Source organism: Poecilia reticulata, linkage group LG14 (assembly GCF_000633615.1).
Source record: "Poecilia reticulata strain Guanapo linkage group LG14, Guppy_female_1.0+MT, whole genome shotgun sequence".
NCBI classification, from domain to species: Eukaryota; Metazoa; Chordata; class Actinopteri; order Cyprinodontiformes; family Poeciliidae; genus Poecilia; species Poecilia reticulata.
The window spans coordinates 11,195,426-11,209,608 of record NC_024344.1 but is presented as its reverse complement, the minus strand read 5'-3'; the positions used below and the strand labels follow the sequence as shown (position 1 = coordinate 11,209,608).

The 14,183-nt window shown below is 40.0% G+C and overlaps 1 protein-coding gene across 2 annotated transcripts; it reads right to left on the bottom strand.

Moving 5' to 3' along the window:
- Window positions 1-2,335: 2,335 nt before the first annotated feature.
- Window positions 2,336-13,575, bottom strand: mepcea (methylphosphate capping enzyme a). Of its 2 annotated transcripts, none has more exons than XM_008427748.2 (5): window positions 13,229-13,575; window positions 9,608-11,406; window positions 5,580-5,798; window positions 4,875-4,998; window positions 2,336-4,792 (listed from the first exon to the last, which is right to left on the bottom strand). In XM_008427748.2, exons 2-5 carry the CDS (start codon window positions 11,357-11,359, stop codon window positions 4,758-4,760), a joined length of 2,130 nt encoding a protein of 709 aa, XP_008425970.1. In that variant the 5' UTR covers window positions 11,360-11,406; window positions 13,229-13,575; the 3' UTR covers window positions 2,336-4,757. The 2 variants fall into 2 exon arrangements, with proteins under 2 accessions (XP_008425970.1, XP_008425971.1); XM_008427749.2 differs by lacking the exon at window positions 13,229-13,575 and adding an exon at window positions 13,111-13,218.
- Between the last annotated feature and the right edge of the window lie 608 nt (window positions 13,576-14,183).

Below are 14,183 nucleotides of genomic sequence, written 5' to 3'. Positions count from 1 at the left end.
TTGTTAAGTTAACAATTCTCCCTTGCGTCACTGGGGCATGTTTTGTGAAGCGTGATTGTGGTTTCACAGCATCAGCAATAACTGAGAACTAGAGCCATGTTCAGATGTGGAGAGAGGCCTGGATGAGCAGAAGGCCACGCTGTGAAAACACAGACAGCGCCCCGACCTGCACTGCTAAACAAACATCTCCTGGAAATCCAACTTTTGCTTTGCTGTGTGATCCACTCCTCGGTTCAACCAAAGTATTACGTGTAAGTATAATTTGACACAACAAACCCCTTTTTATTTCAGCAGATGTTGAAAGCTAAACAATCTGCTCAATGAGTTCTGAGAACTTTGAAAACGTAGCTCGGCGATTTTTGCGTGTTGGGTAACATGACAGCCGTGACCTCCATGCCCCAGACATCTTTCAGTGATGCTCTTGTTGTGATTTGGACAGACAGGACGGACTCCTCCCCCCCGTCGTGCTTGAAATGCTGTATAAATGCAGCATCAGTGTGTCAGCAGCAGTCTGAACGTTAATTGGCGCCCAAACATGAAAGGACTGAGCTTCGTTCTCCTCGTTCTTCTCCTGATGTTCGCGACTGCGGAGGGTGAGCAATAAAACAGATGAATCTGTTTTGCTGCGTTGTAAAGCCAAAACAAAGCAATTTATATTGACAGTCTCACCTGTTTGTGTTGCTCTGATATTAATCATTTTAAATGTGTGACAAACAATAAAAAAAGAAAAGAAAAAGATGACTATTTCTAATGGAAGGGATGATTTTTCTTTCACGTTTGTCATCAGGAGAAGATCCAGAGATGCAGTATTGGACCTGTGGGTACAGAGGACTCTGCAGACGGTTCTGCTATGCCCAAGAGTATATTGTTGGACACCATGGTTGTCCTCGAAGATACAGGTGAAGTTTAGGATTACTCTCAGAAGAAAGCACTATGTGAAGGTGTAAGACGAGTTAACGTTTTCACTTTTTGTTTCGTTCCAGGTGTTGTGCCGTGCGTTCTTAGCACTCTGATGATGGTCCAGAGATGCCGGCGCGATGCTAGGAGACAAACCTCTGGAATATTCTGCAGAGACGGCTGACTTGCTGCTTCACCACATCAGCCCACTTTGATATCCAGTAAAGTTGGATCCAACATAAGAGTTTCTGTAGTGGGTAGAATAATAGGTACACCACACTTTTACGCTGCCCTGACTGGAATTGTCTAGCTTATTTGCTTTGCTGCCAATAAATGCATTAAAATAAACATACTGATGTTTTCGGTTACTACCATTGTTTGAACTACACCCCACTTTGGTGGTCTTCTTTGAAATAACAGTGTGGAAAGCAGTCCCGAGTTGGGTCTGGCATGCTTTCGCTGGTTGCTGTGCTGACAGGAGACAATAACGGTGAAGTGACTGACCCAAATAGCTGGGATGGAGCACAGCTTTTGTGAATGAAGTGTTATGTCTCTCATCTGTGTTTATGTTGTTTCACCGTTCGGTCGTTCTGTCTGTCTGGGCAACGCTGCTGGGAAACAGACGGACAGTGCTACAATACACCAGTCAGGACTGCGATGCAGATTCATTGTCGCTTTGTCTGCGCCGTGTTGAATTGGAAGGTCAAATGTCTCTGAGGATGGTTTTTGGATTTTCACTATTATTCTCTTTTTAATATATTAACTCATACTCATAACAGATGCCCTAACTGGTTTGTTTGAGAATGAGTCGACTGTACTGATGGTGTAACACATACATTGAAAATATGACCAAGTTGCTTCTATTTAAAACAGAAAAGCAACAATTATTCCTACTTTTTCCAATGCAACATGTTTACTGCCACAGATATTCACATATTTATTTAGAGATTTGTACCTAAACTGAAGTGAATAGCACCAAATCTCCAACCAATTTTAATGAAATGAAATGTTAAGACGCTTTCAGAATACAAAAAAATAGAAGGTTCAATAACAGCTGCAGGTAAGTTATATATTTCTACGTAAAATCATAAGGCGTCACTTAAACCTATGCACCAATTTATTTTGGTAGCCGTTTTCAAAAAGAAATATTTCCCCATAATATACTAATAGCACTTTTAATTGATTTTATATAACTGAATGAATCAGAAACGCCACCGTAACAGAAACTGCTTTTGTAGCAATTCTGTTCCACTTGAAGAAACAACACTGACCGTGTGGGATGTAGAGGAAATTCAAATTCAAATTAACCTTGGCTTTTAATAACTCGTTAAAAACCAAGAATTAATGACATTTATTCTGATGAGGACCGGACGTGTAGAAGAGTAAATAAGACACAACAGAAATATTGAAAGAAAATGAGAGTGCACTCATGCCATTGCTCCTTTCAAACATTTTATCAAAAACAAACAAATCAAAAAAGACATTAATAAAACAAAGAAAAAGCACTAAACTGAACAATACACGTGCCCTGCAGGGCAGAACAAAGCAAAACAATGGTAAGAATTATCCAGATTAATTTGTACATACAATGCTGGATCATCATATCTTTAAGGACAAAAAGACCTGCAGCTCCACACATGAATTGGCAGCAAACATCTGAAAACAGGAAAATCCGAAAACTTAAAACGCGGTATTTGGGAACTAAATATCAACAGGGGGGGAAGAAAAGAGGGGGGATTATTTACAGTGATCTCTTGCTGAATTAGAAACATTTCATCCATCCCAGTCATTCACTGGCTAACATATTCCAAAAGAGATCAACGAGCAGCTGCTGAAAAGCTGAAGGTTTTCTGTCCTGGATGCACAGATCTGGATGCTCAGTGAACAATTACAACAGCTCTAGAAACGTTTAGACTTTGTGTTGCTCATAGACCGAAACATTGTTGACATAATTCCTGAATCTATCAGACATTGTTTTGGCAGCACATCAAATCAAACATCATACTGAAATCTGGATTAAAAAAAATAAATCAATGGGACGTTTCCTGCAAAAATAGGTTTTATGTTCTACAAATAAAAATAGCTGCTCAGTCTCATAGAGCAAGACAATACTGGATGGATGTTACAGGAGAGTGATGATGGTTAAAGGAGATGATCAATAAAGCTGAGAATGAAACAGAGGTTGATGCTTCATAATCACACAGCTGTTTTGTTTTTGTTTATATTAGCGCCAAGGCAAAACTTTAYTGTGCTGTTTAGGCCCATTTTGTGTCAGCTTTYCAGCTCTCTTTAAATGTCAGAGTATTATGATTGTTGATTGTGTATTATTGMGATGCACCGAGAAAAAGGCACGTTTTTCACAAGAAAATTTKATCTTTTGCYTCTTAGAAACATAGCCTACCTTATGCTAACAGCTAAAGTTGAAAAACACTCTTCAGAATATAATTTGTTACTGTGTATAATAGAGATGGTTAAAATTATGTCATACTTTGACATGTTGAGAATTATTTGCAGCCCATTCAGGCTGCAACAGAGGGGGAGACGGTGAGACATTTAGCGGATAACARGAAGGCCGAATGYATTACAGCAAAGTTGCCATTTCATCCTTTTGAGATTGCAACAATTCCTTKGAAGTGTTGGCCTCTTTTCGTAAACTTAAAATTTGAGGTAAGGATGTACGTTCTTCAGATTATACATATGGAAACTGCTGGATAAGTAAAGCTGTCTGTGCTAATCGCTGTTAAAAAAAGGTGAAGGGTTAAAGATGTGAACTCTGATCATTTTGTCAAACGACTGCTAGCAGGACAACGATTTTCAAGCTGTTCATATATCTACTGGGTTCTCAAGAGAAATCAAAATAGACTAAAACTGGTAAACATGTATAAAAGTTGAAAATTGGCCACAMAATTCTGATCGGTGCATCTCTATTTATGAGTCCTATTCACCTATGTAGGGAKGATGAAAGGTGGTAAAATCAACTGACTCCGTTAAGGATGTGCATCACTACTCTTCCTGAATTGGCCTCTATTGGAGCAGAAATTTAGAAATTAAAGAAAACAAATTTACTTTCTCAATTGTCATATTTGATCTATACAGCACTTTTAAGTTTGCCACATTCTCCAAAAAAAAAAAAAAAAAAATCAAAGACAACTTAAGACAATAGTGTGTGACAATAGGGAAAATAGATGAGCTTTAAGTGTTTGAAAACAGCAACGACTGTGCATATATTTGTTTTTTGGGGGTAAAAACATAACCGGTTGTTGTTTCAACGCCATCTCTTTCATGGCGTTGAAACAACAACGCCATTTCCTGTTGAAATGCAAGGAAAGTCCCTGCATTTCAACAGGCTTCTTCTGAGCATGAAGTCAGTTCAGTATCCCCACATTTTCGTGGTACACCTCAGTTCTGCAGACACAACCCACATGTGAGGACTAAAACATCTAAAGCTTGTTAAAACAGTGATAATAACTAGTTGAGAAACCCTCGGTCTATTTAAGTCTAGTTGATGTGGCAAGAGAGAACATTATGAACGTGATGACATCTGAGCAAACACAGTTTATGGCCACGCTTCAGTCTGGGGGATCATTACCGCTCAAAGGGAGTGATCGCTTCAGCATTTCTTTTGCGGTCTCCAAACTGACAGCTACTCGTCTTTTTGATAAGAGGCGTCCCGTTGACAGAGCAATCAATTCCACKTTTTGGTCCCTGTGGCTCGTTTGCTTTAGACTTTGATCTTCAGCACCGAGCGCAAAACCGATCTGCTAAGGATGATGCGTCACAGTCCAGTGAAGCTGGCTGGCCTGAATGAAAGGTGGTGGCTTTYGGCTACTCACATTCASWGTTGTTCAAGGCAGAGGTGGTCATTTGTGAAAAACATAGACTGGTCTCTGAAAACCTGCATCATGAGAAAAAAAAAATGTTAATAGGTCTTAAAACAGCTATGTGTTATGCAAGAAGGAAACTCAGCATACCATTACCTCTTACTGAACACTTAGGAGACCCCAGGTGCTCAAAACTTGTGAAGCCCACTTCATTTGTGAGGTAAGATGAAAACTGATCAGGTTTGAGTCTGATGCTGCGATAATTCCTGTTAATGTTTTCCTGATGGGGGAAGGAAGAAGAAAAATAATGGTTACATATAAACTAAAATCACAACAAAGAAAACATTTCATTACTCATTTTCGCAGCCCTTCTGACAGCCTGGCAGACTTGTCATGGTGCGTTCACACCAAACAAGTTTCACGCGTCTGGTTTACATTCAAAGTCTATGTGGCGGCGCATCGAGGACCCATTACGGCGCATTACGAGTCCACCATATCCGACAATGGAAAGCAACAGGCAGAGCGATTTTGAGATGTCTGACGCACTGCAACTCCACATAAACTTAAACTTATAATATAAACCAGACACGCCAAACGTGCTTGGTGTGAACGCCCCATCGTAGATGGCCTCTTTAATTGCTTTTGAAATCCTGGAGGAAAAAAACTGAATGCTACTCTATCCACAAAATGGCCGTAAATGACGCAATGCTAGCATTTGTGCCACTGGTGGTTTCATAGAAAAGAAAAAGTGGGATTTGATCAAGTTGAATAAATGAACTCAAATTAAAAGRCTAATTTCACAATGTGAGATTTTACTCTTACAATAAAGGAACAACTTTTTTCCAGTGAAAATCCTCTTACTGTCAGCTTCTTCCTCCTGACGTAGGACTCCCAGGGCTGCGGCTCCAGGATGAACAAGCCTCCAGGGCGGAGGTGTCTGTAGGCTCTCTTGAAGAGCCGCTTCAGACCGCTGTCGCCCCAGTTTAGGTGAACCCATTTGGTAACGCTGAGGCACAAGATCACGTCATACTCTGCCCTCTGAATCATAAGGAGATTATCGTTCTCCAGAACATAGTTAGCCTGAAGGAAAGCAGAGGCAGGAGGAAAAAAAAAAAAACACACAAAAAAAACACTGTTTTGGTAAATGGATAAAACATTTCTGTGAAGCTGTGTTCCATAAAAGATTACAGCTTGTAAAAAAGATGCTGACATGGGGGGGCTGGAGGCAAGGAAGCTGACATGTAAAATAAACAAAACGCAGAAGTAATTATTTTTTAGTTTGGTGTTTACTGCAAAGCAGACAACAGCAACACTGATTTTCCATACCGAGCTTTTCATTTCTTTCTAAAATATCTAACTGAATGCTAAAGCACATCAGTGATGCAGGATGGGTTTTTTGGGGGGAAGGAAATGTGACTTGCAAGATTATGCAAATATGAAATCAATCTTATTTTTGTCATTCACAACACAAATTTGTCTTAATCACCGTTTATTTCTCTGATTTTTTTTCTAAACAAGCTTAATCTCAGTGCTGTAATTAAATGTAATGTAATGTCAACATCAACTCCAACATTTCTGAGATTAAAACCCACTTCAGCTAACACTTAACAAGCAGAATTTTGTGGTGCATTTCTGACCAAATGKTGTATTTCTGCAGATAGGAGTAGGACCACAGAATATCTGTTTGTTTGTTTTTTTTGTTTTTTACAAAATATCTGTTTCATATTGTGAGCAATGCTGCTCTAACTACAATGTAGTTGCATTTATCATTTGAAAACTTCATAATTCCAGTAATAMATTTAGTATTAAGTAGTTATATGTGCAAAAGCAAAATTTGATGCAGTTAATGTTTCAATCCACATTTGTTATGTGTGCAAAATATAGTTCCTCTGGCATTAAAGCCTYTTCCTCCTCTGTTYGTTATATTTATTTATATCTATGCAACGGATGCATTTTTGCCTCRATTTTAGTGACAGTCTATTTTCCGAAACAGACACTTTTYATTCCGTTATCTTAGCCAAACGTTTAGTTTTGTAGACTGAGTKGGTGCCACAGGCGCGTCAGAGATTTACCAAATGACTGCYGCCGCTGTTATTTGTAACACACACACTCACAAGTGGAGGAGGGTGCTTTTTGACTTTATTCAGTAAAGCTGCTTTGTCTCCATCTAACCAATTCATGTTGAGGACAAAAACAAGGCCTTTTGAATTTAGTGACACTTTGCGACAAAAAGAAACAACAATTACCAAACTACGCATTTGTCACTACCCAAACATATAAATTTCCAATACTTTTTTTTTTTAAATTTTAATTATAGAAATGATCTTCCTTCCATTGTTCAATTCGTCATAACGCAGAGGGTTTTCCCCACCAAACTGGTTCCAGCTGGTTTCTAGTGCTTACTTGGCACCAGTTTTTCTGTGTCTTCATTGCCACAACAAGCACTGGGTGTAGCGCCAATTAACTGATTCTGCCCCGGCCCGGGTAAATCACTGCTTTGGTGCAAGAATTTATGGCTGAATCAAATCTGGTGACCCTTTTGTTTCAAACACAGTTTGTGTAGGAAGAGGCAAACTGGTGAAAAACATACAGAGAAAACATTACTCGGGGAAAATACCATCATAAAATGTCTTGGGATGGTAATAGACCATTTTGTTGCTGACAATTAGAGCGTACTTGTCATTCCAGAAGTCATTGTGTGGAAGCTAAATCTAGCTTCCACAATATTTTAGGCGCCATACTTTAAAAATCTACTTCACAATTATACTTAGATCACTGTCCTTTAGCCCCAGAAGCGACATTATTTAAGGGACCAACTTCATAAAGCTTATRAAGAGTGATTGTGTCATGTCTTCACCAACAACGGTCTCCATAACGCCACTCCAAACACCCTGACCAAAGGTTTTCACTTGATTAGTTTCCAAACTAAGAAGRATGGTGTCAAAACAAAGACTTGGGATGATTATTAATGCCTTCATTTTCTCCCATCTGGACTAATTAATTGCACTTTTTATGTTAATCAACAATAAAAAGTTACTGATTGCCAACAGCAGGTCCAAAGCTCTGCAGCCAGACTTGTAACTAGAAGAACGTCCTGAAACTCGAGGACTCAAGTCCTCCAAGCAGTYGACTCGTAATTCCAAGGATGAGATATAAAACTCCTTCCAAACCGTTGGACCGACTGTGGTGAGGACTTTCTTTTTTGTTTTTAAAATCTGAACTCATTTAAAAAACAGCTGAAGACATTCTAATTCAGTATACTTTTTTATTATAATCCCATCAAATATTCTGTTTCTAATCATGGTTTATTTGTTACGCTTTGTCTTGGTRAAGAATGCTGGTCAGTGAAAGGCACCAAAATAAATAAGACGTTCTTAATTTCCTTGTTGTCTTGATCATAGTTATAAAGAATTCAGTCGAGCCAAGTGCAAAGGCTCACCTGGTTTTTACATTGTACATGACAGTAAGCTCCACAAAACATAACTGAGACTGACTAATATTATTTTTCCACCTTAAATGATTTTATCTGACATCCTCTTTTCATTTTCCATCGTAGGGGAAATTATGTGGTTTTGTTTTTTCTTTTACTTTGTCGGACACGCATAAATATCCCTTCCAAAAMATTATAAACACAGAAGCACTTCAGTTTCAGCTCATTCRCTTTTTAAAAGAAATGACTGTAGCAGCAGACAGGAACAATTTTAATGACAGTAATAAAAGGTTGTAAACTGCTGAGTCAATTTGGTTTAAAAAGCCAACAGTGTTCATGAGCAGTCAGTTGCTATTTTTAATGAAAAAAAGAAACGGTTGTGATTCTACAAAAACTGTAAAATATCAAATAATAACACTATTTAGTAAATGTGAGGTGGCCAGTTTTCCAACTAACATATTCCAGATGAATGTTGATTTTTTTAAATTAATGCTAATTTGCAGAGAGAAGAGTAAAGGGACAAGTTAGTTAGTCCACAATGACTGATGAATCTCTTTCCTGTTGGGCTCAAAAGTACAAACGTCTGCAAACAAAGCAAATCAGATAAGGTCCCGGGTGAAGACACTTCTTTGTTAGAAAGGTCAAAGCCAACTGATTCATTTCCTTCATCTGCTGAGATATTATATAATCCACTGTGTTTATAATGTTTTGGAAGATATATTTATGTGTCCGACAAAGTAAAACATAACTTTGATGCAGCTGACATCTTAAACGTAACATAATTTAAATTTTAAGAAAAGTATGAAGTATTAGCTGGTGACTCAAAGTTAGCTGTTTTTATAATCGGTGACGTGTTTAAAATAATGTCAGAGGGCTCAAAGGGGCACTTTAAATTGARTCTTTGTTCTACAGAGAGTTTTCTGTTAATTCAGAGCTTTACTTTAACTAGGAAAGAGTTTATACTTTTGAAGTGTCAAGCTGTTTGTCATGCAACATGCTGCTTTTTAAAAATCAAAGCCTTTCTAGTGAAATCCACACGGAAACAGCTGTTTTTTTAGTTAATGCTAACTGCAAAATAATAAATATTTTGTATTTGTTTTACAACCGTATGACCATGTTACATTAAAGCAGCTAATCTCACAAAGTGACATCACCTTTGTTCCTGATATAAATAATTTACTTAATGTTAGCCCRTGATGAGAGGTTAGGAAATATTTAGATTATAGTTATTATAGTTAGAAAAGCAGTTCTGTGAAAACTGTTTCTGCTGGTCAGAGTGTTACAAAAGTAGAGATCAGACATTATTAAACTCTGAATGGTACATTTCCACTTTTTATATTTGCCAATAACATTTATTTCGCTTTTACTAAATGTCTCTATTCTTCCCTAGGATTGACCAGCTGTTGTCTAACTGGATGTCACCACATAAGGGAGGCATTTCCCAAAAGCAAAGTCTTACCTTGATGAAGGACACATTAGCAGGGAACTGTCCGGGCTGAGAGGTACATGTTTCCGTTATTGGCGGCGCGGCGATGGGTCCCCTGGAGATCCGCAGAGACACGGGGAAAGAGCAACTCGCAGAGCAGTCAGCAGAGGGCGCATCGCAATGTTTTTGCTCCATTTCCTCCGTTTTACCGTCCTGCCTCTGGGTTGCGGCCTCGTCTGTGTGACAGGAGTCTCTGTCAGCTCCAGCACTCGCAGGGCCGCGCTGTCCTTTGTCTTCTTCCCCATTTTGAGCCCCGCTCTCGGATTCATCGTGTTTCTTCCCCGTCCCTGCCTCACAGTCTTCCTGTTTGGCGGGCTTCTTCTCCTGCACTGCACGCCTGGCTTCTTGGGTCTGAAGCTCAGACAGATAATGTCTAATATTCTTACGAGCTGCATGTATGAGACCGCTGTCGATGTCCAGACCCAGTATGCGCGCCGGTCTGAACATTTTGGCAACGTAGAGGGTCAGGTGGCCGGAGTTACACCCCAAGTCCAGCACGTCTTTACCTCTGAACCACTCTTGACGGAGCACATGTATGCGAGGGTCTTCACTACAATTCGGGTTGCGATATCCGTAATATTTGTTGTAGTTCCCGTACTGGAACTTCTTCTGATGTTCCTTTACCTGATTGTGGAGCTGCTGGTGCTGACGAAGTCCTGGGCCATCCCCTCTTGGCGTGTGGAAGGAATTTTTTTGCCCCGTTGTGCCGCAACTTCTGTCTCCAGAAGTTGCCTTGCAAATGGGGGTCGAGTGGGTGACGGGGGGCTCCATTTTGCCAGAGTTGCGCCTTCTCTTGCGTCTGCTCGCGTGGTGGTTTGTTCCTGCAGACGAGATGGGTGTTGCCTCCTCCGCAGGGGCAGATGTCACGTCATCCTTGCAGCTGGATGAGCTATTAGCGCTGTGATGTTGGGAATCCCCTGTGACGCTCGACAAACTGTTCAACTCTTTGGAGGTATCTTGTGCAAAGGACGAACCTGGCATGCCTGCAGCCTCTGTGGAAGTGTTGGTTTTCACGTCACTTTTTTCTGTTTCCAACGGATTCATCTGCGTGGTGGAGATCCCGCTCGTCCCTCCGGCTCCTCCTCCATGGTGTCGGTTGCGGTGTCTTTTCCGTCCGCCACTTTTATAGGGAGACACCAAAAAGCTGCTGTCTGTTATCCCGCTGTTCAAGTTGAGCGGATCCGTGATGTCTCTGGGGATGAGGATCTCGACCGGGTCTCGGCTCTTCGACGGCAGCGGGGAGGATTTCGGCGTCTCCGCGTTGAGTGCCCTGTTGACCTCTTCGTCCAGCAGGCTGTTGAGGTTCAGAGGGTCGAAAATGTTACCTCCCAGGAGGAAGTTGGTTGGCAGGACGGAGTCGCTCTCAGAGTTGGTCCTTCGCCTCCTCTTCCCTGACGTGGGATATTTGAAGCTGGAACTCGCTGTGTAGCGCCGCTTCGTTAGCCTCGACTGTGGCTGCTGCTTAGAGTGATGGAAGCTGTTCCTGCGGTTGATGCTGTTCTCGCTTCCTTTCGCTCTCTGTCCTGCGCTGTCCGTGCTCGTGTCCTTTGGTGAGGCTGCGGTGTCAGGGACGGGACAAGCGGCTGCAAAGTCAGGCGTGGCCGCAGCTTCCTCCATCATCACGGAAACACTGCTGTAGCCTCCAGTACAGTCTGAAAGCTGAAGAGGAGATGCTGAGCTGGCCTTTGGACTCCCAGCTTTTGCACTTTGCTCTTCGATAGACATTTTCTTTTAGTTTCCCCAGCTAGAAAGACACTGATGTTTTACTGGGTCTGGAAGTCACAGAAAACATATGTTAGATTAAAAGCACAAACAAACCATAGAAAATGTGCAAGTCTTTACTATATTGGGGTCTAAGCACAAGGTTTTGGAATAGTCTATTAAAAGTCTGGACTTCAATCTGGCTAAATGTGGCAGAATTAAAGGTAATTTGTAAAAAGTGTAGGCCAAATATCCTCCACAACAAATTCAAATATTTTAATTTTTAATTAAAATAAAAATATTTTATCGCAAACGCTCCAAAAAACAACAACATTTCTGCGTTTCTGCGATAATCACTTTTACACTTTTTAATAAATCAGTTCCTCATTTAAAAACTGCCTGCGGCATTTACTCAAGTTTAATGTGTTTGACGATCTGAAACACTTTTTATAGAAATCAAAAACAAAAGAAATACCTTTTCACAACACAGTATAACAGCAATACACCAAAAAAGTTATTCCTGGCTGCTTGTGACCTATATCAATTTTATTTATGAAGAGAAAAGAAATGCAGCATGTTCTTAGTAAAGGTAGTTTTTGACTCCTTCAAAACAGATGTAAGAGTTTATGTAACAGAGCATACATCTTCTTTAACTCAAAAATGTACATGCTATATATACTTTAGCCATATTACCTGGCAATTACAGATCCTGGAAAGGAAAACTGGTCAAAGATCAGAATTTTTGACCAATTAATGTGCTCATCGCTTGAGGGTATAAGTATGTGATGCTTTATAATGTCTCTCGAAATTGGCTAAATAACATCTGTTTATTTCTTTTAGATAATTAATATCTTTACATGCGTTATTATATATTATCAAATTATTTTATAAAACATTTCCTTCAAATACTGTATTTTAAATCCTAGAGTTTTCCAGACTTTGAGATTTCTTTGTTGATTTTTAAACAAACACATACTCTAAATATTTCTTTTTGGCCTAGAATTTTCAAAAACAGTTATTTTCTATATTGGGGTTGTTACTATACAACTGGAGGCCGCAAATCACTAAATAAATCACAAAAATAATCACTGTAAAATCACAATATATTAAACACCATTCAAATATTATCTTTGTTGAAGTGAAAACTTTGGGAGCCACTGTTAGTGAAGAAGACTATTGTACTTACTGCTGCTTAAAGATATCTAATACAACTATAACAACTATACAGGAAACCAATTCTAAAAAGTTTGATGACATCAGTCTTTCTGGGATTGCAGCCATCCATCACAGTGGATAAGTTTATGGCCAACATCAGATCTATACGCTTCACCATTAATGCAAAAGGAGAAAGTCTACAAATTACTTGAAGAAATCTAGATACAAATATATATGTAACTTTTTCCAAACTTATCAAGATTATAATAAGTACATAAGTCAGCTTGATCCCTGTTGTAATCAATGAGTTTGTATTTACTGCGGATTCTGTATAAAAATAATATTTACTTTCCCAATATAATACCACAATTGCATAAATTGTGTTATTTTTACAAGCTGCCAGTGTCTAAGTACTGCACCACAATCACGTTTGTGACGTGACAAGTCTGCTGAGGGGTTATAGACCTGGAAAGTTTGAGAGTGCGTGTTGGACAGTTGTCGTGTTAGCTCACTACTAGCTCCTAGCTTCTCTATCGCGGGCCAGAGCAGCAAAACGTCGAGTAAACGTTCGGCTCTGCTCCGGTCAAACAGCGGTAATAGATAAGCACCGGAGGACCTACCTCGACGTGCTGTTGCCTGGGCGCTGCTAAAACCCAGACTCGCTGTTATGAAAGCGATACTATGTCCCAGATGGCCACCTACCCGCGCGTGTAGTCCCCATCAGAATAACAGTCTCACCTCGCTGTTGAGCTCTCCCCGCCTCCGGCCGGACTGTCACTACCCCGCCGCCGCCGCCGCGCTCCCTCCGCTCAGGCTAACGTTAGCATAGCTAGCACACAACTGTCTCAGTATCAACACCAGAGTGGGAAGCTCCACGGACACGCACGGCGCTGGTCTGAACACAACACTGGCTCCACCGTCTCTTCAGACGGTCTTGTGGAGCTCCTCAGTTAACTCTAGTCGGTCAGTAACAGACAGGTTGGTGAATAAATGATTCCATTCGCAGAAAGAGACGGCATGGCGGCGCATCCGGGCTCCGAGCTGTAGCCAAGTGTGACTGGGGCGGAGATCCCAGACTATAGAAGCCGCAAGGTGGTGAGCACTGTTGCTGTTAGTGTCAGCTTCCTCCTGCTGGTTTTGTTCTTTATCAAGTTATAAATGTCAGTGGTTTAATAACAACACAATATTTAAACTTTTCACATATTCGCATATATATGTTTAGAGTTGGGAGGAATACTGTGGTTGTTCATGTATAGCCAGGAGGAGAACAGCCACATTTATGTATTTATTTATTTAATTGTTTATTAAAAATATAAAGGCAAGCTCCCAAGAGCAATTTCAGTTTCAAGAAAGTTAGAGGAAAGTCAGACTAAAGCTTGGCAGGCAGAACATAGCTAAGAACTTCTGGAATAGTGTTTTTAGAAAACATGTTGAAACAAATATAGCATTTCAGGAAAATAACCTAATTATTAGCGCAGGGTGTCCAAACCTTTTCCTCTGTTAGAATACACACTTTTTAATATATTTTTTTAATGTTAATGAGTAACACAAGATTATTATGAAATCCTATTAATCTGCCATAATTGAGATTTCAGGTTCTCACAAAGTTTTAATATGAACATTTACGAGTACAGTTTTTTTTTTTTTTACTTTAATTTAGTAATTAAAGTCAGCTATGTGTAGCCAGTTTGAA